The sequence below is a fragment of the Stegostoma tigrinum genome, chromosome 9, assembly GCF_030684315.1.
Source record: "Stegostoma tigrinum isolate sSteTig4 chromosome 9, sSteTig4.hap1, whole genome shotgun sequence".
NCBI lineage: Eukaryota > Metazoa > Chordata > Chondrichthyes > Orectolobiformes > Stegostomatidae > Stegostoma > Stegostoma tigrinum.
Window position 1 is genome coordinate 83,732,303 of NC_081362.1, and position 21,018 is coordinate 83,753,320.

Genomic DNA, 21,018 nt, shown 5'->3' on the forward strand with positions numbered 1-21,018 from the left:
TCTCAAGTAGAAATACAAACCCCAGCATTCGCTGCGGAGACTCCTCCTTCGCTGAACCTGATGTCTCTATGGTGAAAGGAAGCCCAAAGTTTAATTTGAATTCGGTGCTGATTGGTTCAGGGGCAGCGTCCTTTCAGCGGCGCTGGAGTTTAACCAAAGCCGTGCGGAGCGTTTCCAATTATCAACCTTTCTGTTTTGCTGTCAACGTTGTTTTTTTTAATCGAGAGGTACTTCTAACCTTTCGCTGTATGATCGGACAACATGAAGGCCTCCTGCGAGTCGAACATCGAGAACGATTTAGAGACGTATCTGAAAGGTTTAAGAGGTAAGCGAACGACCGAATCGAAGGGGCAGGCTTGTTTATAGGAGACAGCTGTCAGTTAAAGGCACGGATAAGCAAGGCCGAGGTTGGTCTCCAAGGCTTGTTGTAACATCTGTATTTGTTGATAAGTTGTACCTTCGAAAAAACAGCTCCTGTGTACTCACATTGCATCAAATTGTTAACTGTGTAGAGATGAAAGTTTGGTGAATTTTCTGGAACTGCTGAAATTACATGTTGTTTGGGGGGCAAACGCCCCATGGACTCCGATGAGAAATATACTGGCATGTGGATTTTGAAGAGTGCTTAAATTAAAAGCACTGCAGTTATGAGGAACAACTGTTTTGCCCTCCTTTCTGTCTACAAAATACGAATATTAAAAAAAAACAAAGACTCGTGATTGTAGGAACTGCCGCTGCTGGAGTCTGATATAACAAAAGCGTGGAGTTGGAGGAACACAGCAGGCCAGGCAGCATCAGAGGAGCAGGAAAGCTGACGTTTCGGGTTGGGACCCTTTTTTCTGAAAATCTTTCTATACTGATTTGTGAATCACGTTCAGTACTCCTGAGATTCGCCATGCAACGATAACAGATTGTCATTTGCAGTGAAACGTTTGTCGACTTGATTTCATTTGAGCCATTGGGCGAATCTACAGTGGTAATGGAGTTACGAAAATAAAGATATACATTTTGAAAATGTATGAACTTAAAACAGTTTATATTAATGTGATACCGGAACGAGCTGATCATCACACGACTTTGCTAGCTCAGGAATGTCCTGTCCAGAATGCAATCCCACTCTCACTTACAACTCCCATTTTGATTTTGCCATTGTTGATGGCCTCTCCTGTCCCTCATTGCTCAGCCTCAACTCCTTCTATTTGCTTTTTCAATTCCAATTATTTACGTATCTGCTCCTGGGGCGGAAAAGAAACATGCACCCTATGTTGCTCACAACTACATTTTCTCCATTCCAGTTGTCTCGCCCTTGGCTTCCCATTCACTATAATGCTTACATATCCACAATTTCTTTAACCGCAGCTCAGTATTCATGCTGATACCTGAGTAAAACCATTGGTATTCCATAACTTAGTTCATCTCCCAATGTGGACTAATACCTGTTTCCTAAGGGTGAAAGGTAAATACAGTGCAGACATGGATCATGCAGTCTACTATGTTTGTGTAATTCATTCTGTTCTTGTACAGTTTTTTTGGTATACATCCAATTTTCTTCTGAAAGTTACAATTGAATCTGCATTTGTTCTGCTTTCATGTTTAATTATAAGCTATAAAATGGAGGAGCAGAATTCGGCCATTCAGCCCACTAGTTCTTATCTGCCATTCAGTCATGACTGAGATGTTCCTCAACACCATTCTCCTGTCTTCTCCCATAACCTTTGATCTCCACATCAATCAAGAACCAATCTATCTTTGTCTTAAATACTCTGTATAACTTGACCTGCTGCAGCAATAACTTCCACAGATTAGCCACCCTTTGGCTGAAGAAATTCCTCCTCGTCTCAGTTCATTCCAGGTTATAGCAGATTACATCTCAACCATGAATGGCAGAGCAGACTTGATGAGCTGAATGGCCTAGTTCTGGTCCCATGTCATATGACTTATAGTTAAACATGAAGGCAGAATAAAAAGATTCAATTGTAATTTTCAGAAGGAAATTAGACGTATACCAAAAAAAATTGTTCATCTGCTTTATGGTCCTTCATGCATAACACAACAGGTTTTCTCATCCAAACCTAGACCACTAAAACCATAAGATGTAGGCGCAAAGGTTAGCCTTTCAATCCATCGATCATGCTTTATTATTTGGTGGGAAAAGTAGCTGATTTGATAGTCTTCAGTTCTACTTGCTTGCCTTGTCCCCAAAAGTATTGATTATGAATTACTAATTATGATCTATTTCTTGCCTTGAACATACGTAACAAGCTACGGCTGTCTATGGTACAAATAAAGTCAGAAGTCAGAATATTAGGTTATAGTCCAACGGGTTTACTTGAAATCTCCAAGTTTTCAAAGAATTGTTCCTTTGTCAGGTGAAGAGACTTAATTTCAAATAAACATGTTGGACTATAACCTGGTGTCATGTGACTTCTGACTTTGTCCATCCAGTCCAACACCAGCACCTCCTCATCATAGCAAACCAGTGAATTAGCTTTTTAAAAAAAAAATCTGAAAGAAGAAATTTCTCCTTGGCTTTGTTTTAAATGGATACTCCCTTACCATGGGATTATGCCCTCTGGTCCTAGGCTCTCCCACAAGGAGCAACAACTTCACAGCATCTATGCTGTCAAGCCCCCTATGTTTCAATCAAGTCCAGTGTCATTCTTCTAACATCCAGTGAATGCAGACCTGGACCACATCAGGTGTTATTGCATCTCCTCTGCCCTTAGTTCTATTACTGCCCTTCTATCTTCAAAAACTCCTGGCCCTGCTCCCACCATCTTTTCTCCAAATACACATGTGGAGAACTAACTCAGCTGCCACCTCCTGGCTGTACCTTTTCAACTAGCCCTCTATCACTGTTCTGCATTGCTAGACTGCTCAGTGCTGTCCAGCCTTGGTGAATTGCATTTTTTTATTGTTAAAATTTGGTGCTGTGAAAAAGTAACAGTAGTAAGCCGTTCAACTCCTCAATGTTTTCTGCTAATCACCTCAACTCCATTTACCCACCTTGTTACCCACGGAATACCCCGAGGCCCAATTCAGTCGTAGTCAGTGACTTTAATGAGGCCAACATTGCAGGTGCTACCAAAATACCATCAACCTGTTTTCTGCCCCACCAGGGGGCCAAATATCCGTGACCATTGCGACACAGCCATCAAAAGTGCTTACTGCTCTATACCCTGTCTGCACTTTGGAAAATCAGATCGCAACACTGTGTCCTACCTCCTGGCTTTTAAGCAGAAGTTGAAACATAAGGACCCAGTACAGAAAATAGCACAGTGTTGGTCCGATGCAACGGAAGAGCTTCTGTGGGACTGCTTGGAATTGGTGGCCTGGCCCATATTCAAGAACTCAGCAGCCATGCCCCCAGGAGAGTATGCTGCTACTGTCATGGACTTCATTAGCAAGGGTGTAGAGGACTGTATGCCAAAGAAGTTAATCCATATATTCCCCAACCAGAAACCATGGGTGAACCAGGAACTCCATTGCCTAATAAAGACCAAGTATGTAATGTTCAAGTCAGACGGCCCTGATCTTCACAGGAAATCCAGATTTGACCTCTGTAAGGCCACTGGAGATGCCAAGAACTAATACTAGACTATGTTGGAGAGCAAAACTAACCACATGGGTACCTGTAGTTTCTGGTAAGGCCTACGTGACATAACAGAATAATGGACAAAATACATTTCTCCCTGATGTGCTCAATACATTTTAGGCTCAGTTGAAACAGAGCCTCAGCAAAACGGTGTCACCTAATCCAACAGCCTCAGCTGCACCTGTTTCATCAGTTATGCTGCAGATTTCACATTGGCCTTTTGGAGAGTGAACCCACAGAAAATGACTGGCCCAGATGGAGTAGTCCACGCACTCAGATCCTGTGCAGTCCAGCTGCCTAGAGTGTTCACTGACATCTTTCATCTCTCCTTACTACAATCTGAAGTCCCCACTTGTATCAAGAAGATCACTATCATTCCAGCACCAAAAAAGACTCATTTAACATGCCTAAATGACTACCACGTGGTGGCTCTGACCTCCATAATTACAAAGCACTTCAAGAGGTTAGTCATGGCTCATGTCAGCTCCAGCCTCTCAGCCTGCCTTGACCCATTGCGATTCACCTACAGTCTCAACAGATGGTACACAGCATCTCCATGGCCCTGCATTCATCCTTGGAATATTTAGATAACAAGGATACCTATGTCAGGCTTCTACTTATTGTCTACAATTCTCCTTCAACACTATAATTCTAACCAAATTAATCTCAACCCTGAGACCTTGGTCTCTGCTCCACCCTCTGCAACAGTATCCTGAACTCCTGACCCACAGTGTGTAATCAGTGAGGATAGATAACAGCGCCACCTCCATGACAATCCTCAACACCAGCGCCCAACAAGACTGTGTGCTCAGCCCCTTACTGTACTCCCTGTACACTCATGAATGTGTCACCAAATTTACTCTTATCTCCATCTACATGTTTGCTGAAGACGCCACCATTGTAGACTAGATCTCAAACAATGATGAGACAGAATACAGGAAAGAGAGAGAGTGCTTGGTGGTGTAGTATAAAGAGAACAATCTTGCCTTCAACGTAAGAAAAACTATAGAGGTGGTCAGTGATTTTAGGTTGTGAGTTGGAGAGCACACTCCTGTCTACATCAATGGAGCTGAGGTGGAGATAGTCAAGAGTGTCAAGTTCCTAAGAGTGACAGTTTGTCCTGGACCGCTCACATAGATGCAATGGTCAAGAAGGCATAAAAAAGCCACCTGAGCAGGTAGAGGCAAAGGAAATTTGGCATATCCATAAGCACTCTACCAACTTTTATAGATACTGCATAGAAAGTATTCTTGGATGCATCATGGCTTGGTATGGCAACTGTTCTGACCAGGACCATAAACTGTGGCAAGCGTAAACACCGCCCAGTCTATCATGCAAGCTAAATCTAACATTGATCTTCCTTTTCGTGCACCTCTCTGCAGCCATAATATTGTATTCCTCAGCCTGTGCTATTTCCCCTATGAACTTTGTGCGGTGTGATATGTGCTGCACGCAAAACAAAACTTTTCCCTGTATGTGGGTACATGTAACAGTAATAAATCCAAGCCATTAAACTATTTTTATTTATAACCCATATTAAAATACCTATTTATAATATTTTGCCAGTATACACAACAAAAGAGAGGGAGCATTCCACGTTTACACTTGAGTAAAGTGTTTCCTGATTTTTATTTCCAACATCAGATCTCATGTTAAAATTCAGTCCCTTTATTGCAATTTTAAATAAGTGCTACAGTTTTGCTCACCTGCTTAACCTATGCATGAGTCTTTGTGATTTCCTCCTCCCATGTGCACAGCTTTATTTACTGAGGGCTTTCATTTCATTACAAGCTTTTATTGTTTCATGCTTAAACTTACAATACACCTGCACTTTAGGCAGCCTGTTTGATCCAAGTTTAAACTGAGACCAGTTTAGAAAGACCAATTTCGTATCATTGCCCTGCCATATTTCACCTGTTTGCAGATTAAATCTTCCTCGCACTTTTGTAATTTTTGATTCCTTTACTACCCTGATTGCATTCCCATTCTTGTAAATTTCATCTTATTGAAAGTTATGCATACATCCTACCGTATACCAGCTCCCTCTCCTGTTTCCATTGGCCTGCAGCAGCTCATTGTTCACAATACCTCAGATCGAACATTCATTTGATTTTGCTTAAACTCTTTTGTGACCTTGCATTATCTATCTTACTATATAATAAAATGTGAGGCTGGATGAACACAGCAGGCCAAGCAGCATCTCAGGAGCACAAAAGCTGACATTTCGGGCCTAGACCCTTCATCAGAGAGGGGGATGGGGAGAGGGAACTGGAATAAATAGGGAGAGAGGGGGAGGCGGACCGAAGATGGAGAGTAAAGAAGATAGGTGGAGAGAGTATAGGTGGGGAGATAGGGAGGGGATAGGTCAGGTCAAGGAGGTGGGATGAGGTTAGTAGGTAGCTGGGGGTGCAGCTTGGGGTGGGAGGAAGGGATGGGTGAGAGGAAGAACCGGTTAGGGAGGCAGAGACAGGTTGGACTGGTTTTGGGATGCAGTGGGTGGGGGGGGGAAGAGCTGGGCTGGTTGTGTGGTGCAGTGGGGGGAGGGGACGAACTAGGCTGGTTTAGGGATGCAGTAGGGGAAGGGGAGATTTTGAAACTGGTGAAGTCCACATTGATACCATATGGCTGCAGGGTTCCCAGGCGGAATATGAGTTGCTGTTCCTGCAACCTTCGGGTGGCATCATTGTGGCAGTGCAGGAGGCCCATGATGGACATGTCATCTAGAGAATGGGAGGGGGAGTGGAAATGGTTTGCGACTGGGAGGTGCAGTTGTTTGTTGCGAACTGAGCGGAGGTGTTCTGCAAAGCGGTCCCCAAGCCTCCGCTTGGTTTCCCCAATGTAGAGGAAGCTGCACCGGGTACAGTGGATGCAGTATACCACATTGGCAGATGTGCAGGTGAACCTCTGCTTAATGTGGAATGTCATCTTGGGGCCTGGGATAGGGGTGAGGGAGGAGGTGTGGGGACAAGTGTAGCATTTCCTGCGGTTGCAAGGGAAGGTGCCGGGTGTGGTGGGGTTGGAGGGCAGTGTGGAGCGAACAATGGAGTCATGGAGAGAGTGGTCTCTCCGGAAAGCAGACAGGGGAGGGGATGGAAAAATGTCTTGGGTGGTGGGGTCGGATTGTAAATGGCGGAAGCGTCGGAGGATGATGCGTTGTATCCGGAGGTTGGTAGGGCATCACCTCCGCTCAGTTCGCAACAAACAACTGCACCTCCCAGTCGCAAACCATTTCCACTCCCCCTCCCATTCTCTAGATGACATGTCCATCATGGGCCTCCTGCACTGCCACTATGATGCCACCCGAAGGTTGCAGGAACAACAACTCATATTCCGCCTGGGAACCCTGCAGCCATATGGTATCAATGTGGACTTCACCAGTTTCAAAATCTCCCCTTCCCCTACTGCATCCCTAAACCAGCCTAGTTCGTCCCCTCCCCCCACTGCACCACACAACCAGCCCAGCTCTTCCCCCCCACCCACTGCATCCCAAAACCAGTCCAACCTGTCTCTGCCTCCCTAACCGGTTCTTCCTCTCACCCATCCCTTCCTCCCACCCCAAGCCGCACCCCCAGCTACCTACTAACCTCATCCCACCTCCTTGACCTGTCCGTCTTCCCTGGACTGACCTATCCCCTCCCTACCTCCCCACCTATACTCTCTCCACCTATCTTCTTTACTTTCCATCTTCGGTCCGCCTCCCCCTCTCTCCCTATTTATTCCAGTTCCCTCTCCCCATCCCCCTCTCTGATGAAAGGTCTAGGCCCGAAATGTCAGCTTTTGTGCTCTTGAGATGCTGCTTGGCCTGCTGTGTTCATCCAGCCTCACATTTTATTATCTTGGAATTCTCCAGCATCTGCAGTTCCCATTATCTCATTATCTATCTTACTACTTGTTTTCTCTAGCCCAAATCTCTGTGACTTCATGTGCTCTTTTCTCATAATTTAGTCTACCTTCAAGTCTGCCCTTTTTGTACATCAACCCCTCCCCCATGTCTTTCATTCTAATAGTAGCAAATTAATTGTACCCCCAAAATGAATAGTTGGCAGGCAGTGTTAATGATCGGCACCATGACTTGTCAGCCTTGTCCAATGTTGACAATTGGATGAGCAGAAACTTCTTCCGGTTTAACTGTTGGGGAAAGTATAAGCCTATGCTACAAATTCCACTCCCTTCTATCCCTCTTACACTCAGCCTCCAAAGACTGAACCCTGCTGTGCATTTGTGGTGTCAGTTTTAACATTGTGATTTACCACCCCTTCTCTGTGTCATCACTAAGGCTGTCTGTTTCCACCTCTGTTAGATTACGCAGCTCCACTTCTTCCTCAGGTCCCTTGTTGCTGAAAACCTTCCGCAGTTCTCCTAAACTTGAATACTCTAGTGCAGTTGTGGCCAGCCTCCAAGTTCTACATTGTAAACCTGAGGTCATTTCAAAACTATCCTTTTCTGCACCTAATCCTGTTCACCCATCATCACTGGTCTGCTTGCTGACCTACACCTGCTCCCCAGGTTCACAACTCGTTGACAAAAATTCTTATTCTTGCTTTCAAAACTTTCCTATGGCCACAGTGCTCCCAATCACTGCAACTCTTTCCATCACAAACCTCTGGGATATCTCTGCCCATCTAATTTTGCCCTTTCAAGCATTTTCCCATTTTTATTGCACCATAATTTGGTGGTCATGACTTCAACTGCCAAAATATTAAGCTCTGGAATTCCCTCCCAACACCTTCCCACTTGTCTCTGTCACTTTCTGCCTGTTATGATATTCATTAAATGCTACCTATTTAGCCAATCTTATCATTTGCTTCAAAATCACCTGTGAAGCACCATGACGTGTTTTATCTTGTTTTTAAAAGTGTCATATGAATGTGTTGTTTGACTGAAGATTAGAATTTGACTGTCTTGTCATTCTTAGTGTCTTGACAATGTCATGAGGTAAGTTGTTATTGACTGCTACTTGCTACCAGTTAACCCGTTTTGTTTCTACCTCAAACTTTTCATTGAATTTATGTGCCCTGCGTGATATGAAGATTACCAACAAAGGTAAGGCCCTTCTACACCTGAAAGCATATATTATTTATTTGTGAATGTAAATGATCATAAAGATGTCTACATTCCAAATTGGGTTCATTTCTGCCACTCTTGGATTGCTGTTTTTCTATCTTTGATTGCAGAAAGGGCTAATGAAAGCATCCAGAAATTGAAGTGTACTCTAGAAGAAAAAAATCAGGCAGAATCGTCAGAATCATCTTCACTAGCTGACACTGTCCAGACAAATTCAGTAAGTCCGTCAGCGAGGAGACAGTGTCACAGTCAAGTGGCATGGCAAGAACTAAAGCACAGTCATGCAGGTGATCACTGATTAATGTCTATTACCTCCGTCACTGAAGGCGGTAAAGGTTATGGTTTTGCCTCTGGTTTGTTTGTTTGTGAACAGTATATCTCAACAGCTAATCAATGAATGTCAACAAAACATGGCACACATTGTATGGCCCAAGGAAAAACGGATTATTATTTGCCAAAGATGCTGCCCAAAAGCTGGACCCAAAATTTGCTATAGCATGAATATTGGGAGTTTGGATGAATTGACTTGTTTATTTAAAGACTGTGGGTTGTTTTTATTTAGGGTGCTGTCGATTGGTTCAAATTCTGTGATGGAATGTGTCACAGTTGACAGAATGTGATCAGATCTTTCAGAGCAAGTTGTTGAATGTAGATTGACCTGAAACCACATCAGTGAGATAGAAGCTCTTAACTAAAATAATAAATTATACATTTTCTGTTACAAAGCATCAGCCAAGCAACAAAAGGCCTCAAGGAAGAGCTGTCTTTTTGTGATCGTTGGCAATCACTTGCTAACGAATGTGATTGTCTGCGTAGGAAATTCCGTGTCACTGATCATTGGCTCTGTAGATCATTGCATGGCTGATGAGCTGAACCTAGATCCGTATATCTGACCATACATTTGGCAGGTGTCTCTGAAGGTGGAATTGCTCCTTGGCATTGAAGTTGCTGGCATTTTTCTCTCTGGTTCTTTTACTCTACTCCTGCCTGCCGATGAGTGTTCTCAAAGAATTGTGTTCTTTCATACATTTTACTTCCTCCAAGACTGTGTTTATCTGAATGCCTGTCTCCTATGCATTGATATCTATGTTGCAACGTTTTTTAAAGGAAGCCTTCAGGGAGACTTTGAAATGATTCCTTGGCCTTCCTCTCCTTTTGAGTGCCTTCCTTGAGCTGGGTGAAGAAGATTTACTTTGGCAGTCGGTCGTCAGGCATCTGAAGTGCTTGGCCAGCCCAGCGGAGTTAGTTTCAGATGATTGTGACTTGGCTGGTATTGTTGGCTACTTCAAGGATGCTGTTGTTCATTTGCCTGTATTCCCCAGCTGAAGCAGAAAATTGGTCTCAAACAACCATGATGGTACTTCTCAAAGACCTTCAGGTGGTGTCTATACATAGTCTGAGTATCAGGCCCATATAGATGAGGCGGAAGGATGATTGCTTTTATATGCAAGGATATCGGCATCAGCACAGATGCCATGGTTGTTAAAGACTCTCATCCTTCGTATGCCTATTGTAAAAATGTTGAGTTTGAACAATGTGGAGTACTCTTCATTTAATTACTCTTATGTGGATTCAAGCTTTTAGCTTTTGAAATTGAAGCTTTACTTCTTTTTATAATTATTGTCTACCTGGTGTTTTCGTAGATTGAATTTCATGTTTTCGGGTAGATTGTAACAGATAGTAGCTACAAACTTCTGCGCCTAATAGTATGAATGTGTTGAGTAACTGACCACTACGATAAACAAAAAGAAATATCAAAATATGGTTGATAAGATTTCATTTGTCCAGTGTTAATATCAGCTGCGATCATAACAATAAACATGTTTACAATATTTGAAATGTATGTGATCCTAAAGTTAGGGCCCACTAAGCAGCCTTTCACTGTAGGATCTGACTTGTCCTGTGATAACATAAACTGGAATCATAACACTCTCTCTATTTACTTTTGCCTGGGTCCATCCTGATTTTTGAATATCTCTGTAAAATTTGTTCACAGCTTTTCAGTGTGTTAGTGCATACATATGGCTAAGTAATGCATGGATGTGTAGTTGAATAAGTACTAATGTGGGTGGGGTATGGAGGTAGGGCTTATTGAACTAAGTGGGTAAGGGTGGCAGATTGGTAGCATGTGTTGTATTGGAGGCAGATGGGGGCGGTGATTCAGAAGTTCGGGGCTGAGTGATCTGTTGGAGTTAGTTCGAAAGTTGGTTTCTAGAGAGTTGTTAGTGGTTCAGGGAAAAGATTCAAGAGGCAGTGAGAGCGAGATTTCAAGGAGGAGCTGAAGTATTGTGGAGGTAGTTGACAGATCGGGGAATTGGGAATGGTGTGGATGCTGGAAGTGTAGTGTGCAGTTGTAACCAAGTATTTGCGCTGGGAAATTTTCTATCTAATGTATTCTAAGTAATGACTTGGGTTAGTAAGTCAACCGTCAGAAATTCTGTCAACAATACAGAGTTGGAGAATTTTTCAGAGCTTCCTGAGAATCAGTGGAATTCCTTTTACAGAGGTTCACGGTTTACATGCAAATCTCATTGAGTCAGTGTATCAGGACTTTCTCACGGTCCTAATATGCATCTGTTTAATCTCTGGTCTCCAACTTTCCGAGACTAAAAAATCTGTGCCAGAGTTAATCTTTCAGATCTGTCACCTTTCCTGAAAATTCATTTGATCTGGAATATTAACTGCTTATCTTTCTGCATACTGCCCGGCCTGCTGAGTACTTCTAGCAGTGTCTTTATTTTTCATATTTCTAACATGCACAACATTTTGCTTTAGATAAAATCATAATGTCTTGCCAGTTACCCAATTTTGCAGACGATTCCTGTCCTGATAACTAGAATTGTTTTAATTGTGAGCCAAATGTTACTTTTTTATCTTTGCTTACACTGACTTAAAATCACCTCATTTATATTGGTAATGACATCAATGGCAAGAACTCTGTTAGATCATCAATTTGATATTTGCCGTTATTCAGGCTGATACTGCGTTTAACCGGTTGTCAATATATGTCCGTTTGTTTTCTTTTACTGTGCAAACTACATTTTGTGTTCAGTAGCATTGCTGTTAAAATGGAACCATGTTAGATAATAACATCTTTTTGATACAGTTAATGAGCTCCGAGCCCTATTGCGACATCAAGAAATGGAACAACGACCAAGTTCGGCAGCTGCGACCAGCACACATCCCATGGTAATACATAAGTAAAAGAGAATATACTAATGTTTAAATAAATAAGTCAAATTTTTCTAGAAATTTCACTTTGATTTTAGACTGCAAGTTTTTGTATGTTCTAGTTGCAAGCTTATCTGTTTACGTTTGCTTAATTGGTATATGGTAGGAAAGCATAAAATTAGTTTAGTATTGTCCTAGTTGCTTTAGCCATGGAATACTGGAATTCTAATTCAACCAGTCAAGATCACACCCTAAACTTTCATTTACTTTCGCACATTGCATTAGTGGACTATTTAATTCTAAAGTAAGCCACCAGAACAATGCAGTGCTCTTTTGTTGTGCATGTTGGGAAGAAGAAAGCAAGGAAAATTCAGCAGACTTTCTCAGTGATGCCACAGTGTCCCCATTTTTTTTGCTGCAGATTGGCATAGTGAGTCGTACCAGTGAAGAAGCCAAAATGTTTCACTAAATCTTAGGTTGGACCACAATATCTCAAATGGAAAAGAAAAATAATCTTAAAGGAGGTTTTCACCAAATGATTATGGACCTTTGTCAACAATGATTGTAGTGTGGTTCATAATCCGAAATAACCTAGATGACTTGAGTTCCTTAGGTGAAGAGAATAAGTGAAAAACCAAGCAACTGTTATGAAACGGATAGTAAACCAGATCAAATGAGACTTGCTAACATTGGATATCACAACAATGTGAAATTAAAATATTCAAGAAGACAACAGTGAAGTAGGAAGCGCCTGGGCTCCTCTGTCCAGGCGTGCCCTCTTCATCTGCTTTTGTCTGTTTTCTCTTTTCTTCTTCTTCTTCTCTCCCTTCCCCCTTTCTCAGTTTTACTTAGTTTTTCATCAAACTTAATTGATAAGGAGAGCTAACACAGTGTAGAGCTGGATGAACACAGCAGGCCAACCAGCATCAGAGGAGCAGGAAATCTGATGTTTTGGGTCGAGACCCTTCTTCAGAAATGGGGGAGGGAACGGGGATCCTGAAATAAATGGGAAGTAGGGGGAGGTGGATAGAAGATGGATAAAGGAGAAGGTAGGTGGTGAGGAGATAGATAGATCAAAGAGGCGGGGTTGGAGCCAGTGAAGATGAATGTAGGTGGGGAGTTAGGAAGGGGATAGGTCGGTCCAGGGAGGACATACAGGTCAAGGAGGTGTTGATAGTTACTACTATCTCTAATAAGGAGAGCTTTTTGGTAGGAAGACGGCTTCGGGGGACTCCAAGCTAGGGTCTTTAGAGACAGCATGGCTACAGTGTTGGCTGGCCTGGGAAGCCTGAGGTGGGACTTCAGTTTCCATGTGAAGTGTGACCCTGGCAGCAGCATGGCATGGGCTGACATAACCCTGAAATGATACTCTGGTGGCAGCACGGAGTGGGCTGGTGTAGCCTGGAGTGGGACTGTAATACCAAGAGAAGGAAAAACTAGACTCTCTCAGTTTTCTTTTTTTTAAAGTTTTATTTTAATGTAAATGACACGCACGTGTGGCAACAGTACACACTTTTCGTTGTATTTTATATTGAACACAGATGACAATAAATAAATGATTCATTGACCCTGAAATGTCCGATTGTTCCTAACCAGGCTTTGAGTAACAGACATCAGGCACCAAACTTGCAATTTAAACAAAAACTAACATGCTTCTATTAACAATATTGTACCTGTAGTAGAGCAAAGTAATTAATTACTTTGGGTTTAAATTGTTGGTATTTAAACAATAATCTTCTTTGATCATAACCCAAGGCAAACACAGTTAGGGGATAAATTAAAAGAAAAATAAGAGTTGTAATTTCCCAGTTCACTTAAGTAGTTTTAAGTTATGGTTGCTAATCCTTCACACAGTCCTTGGATAATGAATTGTCATAGGCAAGTGGTACTGTATATCTTGAATTCCAAAGTCACTAGTCAATATATAAACAGCTTCCATTGACTGCTGGAGACTTTTATTTATGTCTTACTGGGATTCTTTTCGCAGAATTTTCAATCATTTGACAATTGGGGTTAACTGGAAAGAGCAACCAAAGCTCCATCTAGCAGCTTTTACAACTACGTTGCTTAAACAAAAACAGTCAAAACCAGTTCAGATCTTTAGTTTTTATTTCTTTTTCAACATTCTCCTTGTTTGATCAGTATTAGTCTGTCTTTAATTGACTCTTTTAGCATCTGTGCAGTTGCCAAGCTTGAGCACAATACATCTTGGGTGCTGAAATGTCCACAGTATTCTTGGAACGATAATCAACCTATAATTAGTGTTCTAGGTCAGTTTTCATAAACAACCTTCAAGTTTGTTTGTTTGTTTGTCCTTGTTTTTAACCAGCTGTTGTTGAAAGTTAAATTCTCAACTTCAGTTCACTGTTCACAACCAAAAATGAGAAAAGTAAAGAAAAACTGTAATGGTCACAACACAACATAGGTCTCAAATGCAAGAGCAACCTCATAGGCTTGACTTAGCAGCAGCTAAATAATGTTCATACTGGTTTTATTGCTGTTTTAAATTGTGACCAGAAATTTAACTTGTACACTGGATAATATTTCTGATACATGTTAGAATGTTTTGAAACCGATAACTCGGAATATCAATATGTACACTAGTGTCCCTTTAGAATTTCGACATCACTTTGTTGATTTACATTTGGCCCATTTGTACTACATCTGGAGTACAATGTTCAGTTCTAGCTTTTGAAATGTAAAAAATAGGAGCAAGGGTTGGCCATTTTACCTTTTGAATTTGCTCTGCTATTTAACACAAATATGGTTGATTATGAAACTCCAATCCTGTTCTCACTTTTTCCCCCATGCCCTTTTAATGCCTTTAGCCCGAAGAACCATATCCAACTCCTTCTTGTAAACACTCAATATTTTGACCTCAACTGCTTTCTTTGGCTGTGAATACCACAAGCTCACCCCACTCTATCTAGCTGAAGAAATTTATCCTCATTTAAGTCTGAAATGGTCTTCTCGTGAATCTATTTGTGATTCCCCTAGTCATTAGGAATATCCTTCCTGCAGTTGTCCTTTCTAGTCCTGTTAAAATGTTATGGTTTTCTGAGATTCTCCCTCTTTCTTCAAGTGAATGTAGTTCTAACCAACCCAGTTTGCACAGGCCAGTCCAGACATCCTAGGAATCAGTCTGATACACCTTTTAAAAAGAAGCAAAAGAACTATATATGCTGGAACTTTCTGGTAGGAACTTTACAGCCTTCAGGACTCAACATTTGAGTTTAACAATTCCAGAGAAGTGAACAACTTCCTCTATGTTCATTACCCTTCTCACACATGCATAAGTCCTGTCTTGAATGGGTTGGTTCCAGTATAACCAACCCATTTTCAACCATTTCAACTTCTCAGTAGCACCTTAACCATCTTATGAGGAAAGGTGATTTGGTAAAAGCTTTTTCTCTGTCTTATGAAATTTACTATCTTGAGAACGTAATGAGATGGACTTGATTGAGGCCTTATGATTCAGCCATCAAAAAGTAGGGGTCGAGTTTGACAATTGTGTTGTTAAAGGAAAATAAGGTATTTAGGATCTAACTTAGGTGGTGACAGAATTATGTAACGGCTACAAAGGGTGGTGGAAACTGAAAGCCATGCACTCTTTTACATAAAACAAACATAGGAACTGCAACATATTTCATGAACTCCTTTTGTAGAAGAACTTCCAGGTATGGAAATAGTTGTGGCCTTTCTAGATGGTATTAGGTTTAGAAGGTGCTATCTTAGGAGCCCTGGGAAATTGGAGATTTCCCAAAACCCTATGAACAAGGACTAAATGATTGACCAGATAATCTGATTTTGATGATGATGAGTAAAAAATATTGCCTAGATGTGGTTTGTTTTCTTTAATGCTATAGAATCTTTCAAAGCCAGCTGAGTTGGCCAACAGGAGCTTAATTTAACACTTCACCTGATAATGTGCCACACTTTTAAATAAACTTGGAAGGCTATTTCAAATCTGTCTTTGAAACCATGTCCTTCAGAATAGGTGAGTGCTATCAACTGACACTCCCTACCATAGTATAACTACCAATATTTTATCTTATACCTTTTTATCTTTAATAATACAAGTTACAGGAATGTGTGTATTGTTAATTCAGTTTTATTTCATCAGATGATTGTTGTACTGCTGACAAGTCCAACCTATGAGGAGTTTCTCGTACTAATAACCATTTTATTTTCCATTTTGGTTGGTGCCCATTCGGAAATAGTGGGTTTATTGGTTTTTGTGTGACAGTATTTTAGCCATGAGTCAAGGCCAAGATCAGCCACAATCATAGTAAACAGCAGAGGGGCTGAATTACCTACTCTTGCTCCTAGTTCTTGTGTTTTGATAATTAACCACAACAGTAACCATCTTTCTTAAACATCAAACCCACTGAATTATTTGTGTAAATCCATATCTATAAATATTAATGCATCCACTTGAGAATATTTAACACATCATCATTACTTTTACATAGATTTGAAATTCTATTGAATTGTAATATCTTTTGGGCACCTATGTGTCCCAAGACCTATTGGAAACCAAGTCTCAGATTAGTGAGTTTTCATTTATACCTACTTTAACCATCAATAAAATCAGCAATTGAAAAGGTTTATGCATTTTAAATACATTAGAAGTTAATGTGTTAACAAAGTTAGTTTGTCACATGTTACAGCATACAACTGAGGAGCAAAATATTTATACTTAAATTCAAATTTAGATAATTATGTTAGTATTTTTCTGTCCTGTGGTTGGGTTCAGTATTGCTGAGGGGGTCTCCCATGTGCTTAGCAATTGTATTAATTTACCATTGGCATTATTATATGTTATGAGTAATAGGGGAAAAAAGCATCTATATAAAGTGTAAAACAAATTCATTTGTTAATAAATCATAACATTATTACCAGCACCTTGTGATATCTAAGAGATCATTGATATCTAACAAGACTTGTGATTACAAGCTATGAATTCACAATTCTAACTTTAGCTTTTTCTTCTTCGGCCATCTTTTTACTTCTGACCCTTCAGGTTGGCAGTATATTGGTTGATTCCTAGTATTAGTTTCTAAATAATGCCCTCCCTATTAATGCCAAAGTAATCATTTAATCCCAGTGATATTTGTAAAGCCACCACTGAGGATACAACTGACTACAAAGTGTAAATTAGTTTTTGTTAAAATTTATTGCTTCCTTGTGGAAAGTGTGCAACATAGCAAAATATGGCTCTATGACTCTGAATAAACATCCTGGAATAATAAGCAACTGCAGGTCAGAGGACAATAATACAGCAGCTAATAACTCCCCTCCTGATTCCCCAAAAACCCTTCACAAGGCACAGGGTAGGAATGTGATGGAATACATTCCACTTGCCTGAGTGGGTGCATTCCAATAATGCTCAAGAAGCTGGATATCACTTGGACAGAGCTACCCACTTGATTGGTTGGGAATGTGGGAATGTGCCTTCACCACTAATGGTCAGCATCAGCTGTATGTACTATTTACAGATGCACTGCTGCAATTTCCCAAAGCTCCAAAGACAGCACCTTTTGTGACAATGTAAACTTGGCAACTTTAACAACATTGAAATAATCAGCAATAACTCTTTCTGGAATAATTTCTTTCTTGAGATAAAAGAGACAAGGAGAAACTTTTATAAAGAAATTAAAAACAACATGCAAATTAGCTTCTCCTGGGGAGAAACAGCGTTAAACAAGCTGTTTCGTGGGAGAGAAGAGATAACGCTGCTTGCTAAACTGCTGCTTCCTGACAAATGAGCAATTAATACTGCCTGCAGAAGGAATGTCCTGAAGTAAAGGGTTAGTTGCAGGAAAAACTGTTTCAAACAAACAGCTAACATCAAATGTGACAAGAAACAGAGAGCTACTTCTGATAAGAAGGCAAGTTGCAGACCTGAGCTATCCAGAAGTGTGATCAATGTTGATGAAAAAAATCTATTGAATCATCAATAATATCATACTAGAAATATGAAAGAGGAAATTTATATATGAATCTAACATGAAAACAAGTCAGTAACCAAACTTCTAAGAACAACACTGCGCAAGGCCAAACCCAGGACACTTGGTGGAACCTTGACTAAATTCTATCATTAATCAGGTAATAGCCAAGTTGAGTGATAAGGCTTAACTTGCCTACTTGAGGGGTCTTATTTTTGTTGCTGTATGCAATAAAGTTTAAATAATTATTTCAGTATTTGATCATCTGTGAGATTTCTTAAGTAGTTGTATTAAAGGTAACTTGTGATGATTTACCCACAACACCTTCCAAACACACTACCATCTAGAAAGATCATAACTACAGATTGATGGAAACCATCACATGCAAGGTCCCCTCCAAGGTGCTCGTCATTCTGACTTGGAAATATACCACAGATCCTACAGCGTCACTTGGTCAAAATCCTCCTAGTGGCATTGTGAGTCTACCTACACCAAATGACTTGCAGTGGTTCAAGAAGGCAGCTTACCTCAATGACAACAAGGGATAAGAAATAAAAGCTTGACCAGCCAGTGACGCCCACGTCCCGTGGATGATTTTTAAAAATAATGTGCCAAGTAATAACAATTGAGTTTGTCTCAGTTATAGTGTCATAGAGCCATACAGAATAGAAATAGGTCCTTTGCACCATGTCTATGCTTGCCGACAAACACCAAACTACATTAATCACATTTATCTGCACTTGGCCCATAGCCTACTACTATAACCTGGTATTTTCAGTGCTTATCCAGATGCTTCTTAAAAATTGAGAGTACTTGCCTGGAACACTCTCGGGCAGCGGGTTCCATATTTTACTCCCCCCCGCCCACCCCGAGTGAAAACATTTTTCCTCCAATCTCCTTTAAACTACTCACCTTAAACCTAAGCATTCTGGTCTTAGACATGGCTGCTAAGGGAAAAGATTCTTACCATCTACCTTACCTGTGCCTCTAATAATTTTGTATACCTCAATGAGATATGCCCTCAGAACCCTCTGCTGTGGGAATAACAAACCCAGCCTATCTAATCTCTTCTTATAACTGAGACTTCCATGCTGGTGAATCTCTGCCTGAACCTCTGCTGCACAATCACTTCTTTCCGAAACTGTGGCCACTTGAATTTCACACAGAATTCCATCTGTCGCCTAATGAATGCTCTATAAAGTTCTTTGCTCCTGTATTCTATGCCCTGGCTACTGAAGGCAAGTATCCTATTTGCTACTTCCATCACCCTGACTACCTGTGCTGATATGTGTGGACTTGTATACTCAGGTCCCTTTGTCCTCAGTACTGCCTAGGGGTCTTCCATTCATTGTGTATAATGCTTTCTTTGTTAGACGTCCCAAAATACATCACCACATCTATTTCAGGATTAAGTTTCATCTGCCATTTCTCTGCACAATTTACCAGCTGATCAAAATCAGATCGGAGCATGACCACAATCTTCTCACTGTCAACAATATCCCCAATTTTCATAAAACCTGCAAACTTACTGATTAAAGACTTGGATGTGAATGCTGACTGCACAATATATATGTATGAAACAGCAAGGACCACAGCGCTAATTCCTGTTGTATGCTTTTTATCTCCGGCTTTGAATCATTAAACACTGCATCTTCATCCTTTGCCTTCTATTTATAAGCCAGTTTTTGGATCCATTTTGACAACTTGACTTGGATTCTGTGGGCTCTTATTTTTTTGGACCAGCCTTCCACGTGGGACTTTAAAGACCTTACTAAAGCTCATGTATGCCTCTGCAGTGGTGGTCTATAGCATAGTAAAAAGCCTTTTGGCCTGTTAAAAAGAACCACATACCTGTTAATTCATAGAATCCCTACAGTGTGGGAGCTGACCATCTGAGTACACACCAACCCTCCAAAGAGGATTCCACCCAAACCCTTTCCCTGCATATCCAACCCTCGACACTATGGGCAATTTAGCACAGCCAATCCACCTAACCGTATCTTTGGACTGTAGAAGGAAACTGGAGCACCCAAAGGAAAGCGACACAGAATGTGCATACTCCACAGAGACAGTCACCCAAGGCTGGAATTGAACCCAGGTCCCTGGTGCTGTGAGGCAGCAATGCAACTATGCTGCCAATCAGTTATTCTAATCCCATTTCCAACAGTTGGCCCATAATCTTGTTTGCCTAGGAGCTGCAAATGTACATGCAAATACTTTTAAAATGTTCTGAGAGTTTCAGGTTCTACCACCTTATTATAGGCAGTAAGTTTCAGATTCCCGCCACTCTTTGGTATATTTAGTCCTTTTCAAAAAACTCAAATTAGGCAAGCAGGTTCTCCCTCGAACACATCTGACTATGCTGACTGTCCCTGCTGTCCCAAGTGTTGATTAATTCTATTCTTCAGAATATTTTCCAATAATTTCCCTCCCATTGATGTCAGACTAATTGTAATTACCTGGCCTATCCCTGTTGCCCTTCTTGAACAATGAAACCACATTAGCAATCCTCCAGTCATTTGGCACTTCACCTGTGGCTATTGAAGTATTAAATATCTCTGCCAGGGTGGCAGCAATTTTCTTCCTTGCCTCCCATACAAGCCCGAATACATTTCATCAACCCCTTGGAATTTATGCATCTGTGTGCCTAATTAAACATCTGATACTCTTCCTTACTAATCTTAACATGTTCTAGAACATCACCATCCCAAATGAAATCTCCAGTCTTTCCCTTTTGTCATCATAGATGAGAAATATTCATTTTCGGCCTCACCCGTTGCCACTCTGGTGTCTGATAGGCCCCACTCTTTCCCAGTAATCCTCTTACTCTTAGTACTTATAGAAGGTCTTGGAGTTTTCCTTAATTCTATTGGCCAAGGATATTTCATGACCCCTTTTTGACCTTTTTTTAAGTACGCCCTACACTCTTTGTCCTCCTGAAGGGCCTCCTTTTTTTCAATGCTCTGTACCTAACATATGCTTTCTTTTCCTTGATCAAATTCTCAAGGAGCACACTGGCCTGAACTTGCAATATACTGCGCTTGATAATATGCAGCCCATGGCAGGCTGATGGAGAAAGTGAAGTCGCATGGGGTCCAGGGTGTGCTAGCTAGATGGATAAAAAAACTGGCTAGGCGACAGGTGACAGAGAGTATTAGCGGAAAGGGGTTTCTCAAATTGGAGACCTGTGACCAGTGGTGTTCCACAGGGATCTGTGCTGGGACCACTGTTGTTTGTGAT

General features: G+C 41.1%; 1 protein-coding gene across 4 annotated transcripts in view; it reads left to right on the plus strand.

Moving 5' to 3' along the window:
- Positions 1-27: 27 nt before the first annotated feature.
- The window catches only part of sdccag8 (SHH signaling and ciliogenesis regulator sdccag8), a 328,334-nt gene continuing 307,343 nt past the window's right edge, over positions 28-21,018 (plus strand). For 2 of the 4 annotated variants that reach the window (XR_007248182.2, XM_048536979.2), the window contains exons 1-3: positions 32-325; positions 8,770-8,946; positions 11,766-11,848. Coding sequence is in view for 2 of the 4 variants with exons in the window: in XM_048536979.2 (XP_048392936.2) it covers positions 262-325; positions 8,770-8,946; positions 11,766-11,848 (324 nt within the window). In the remaining 2 variants the exon portion in view is untranslated. Of the gene's footprint in view, positions 326-8,769; positions 8,947-11,765; positions 11,849-21,018 lie in introns of all 4 variants that reach the window. The other 2 variants (XR_007248183.2, XM_048536980.2) reach the window with 2 other exon arrangements.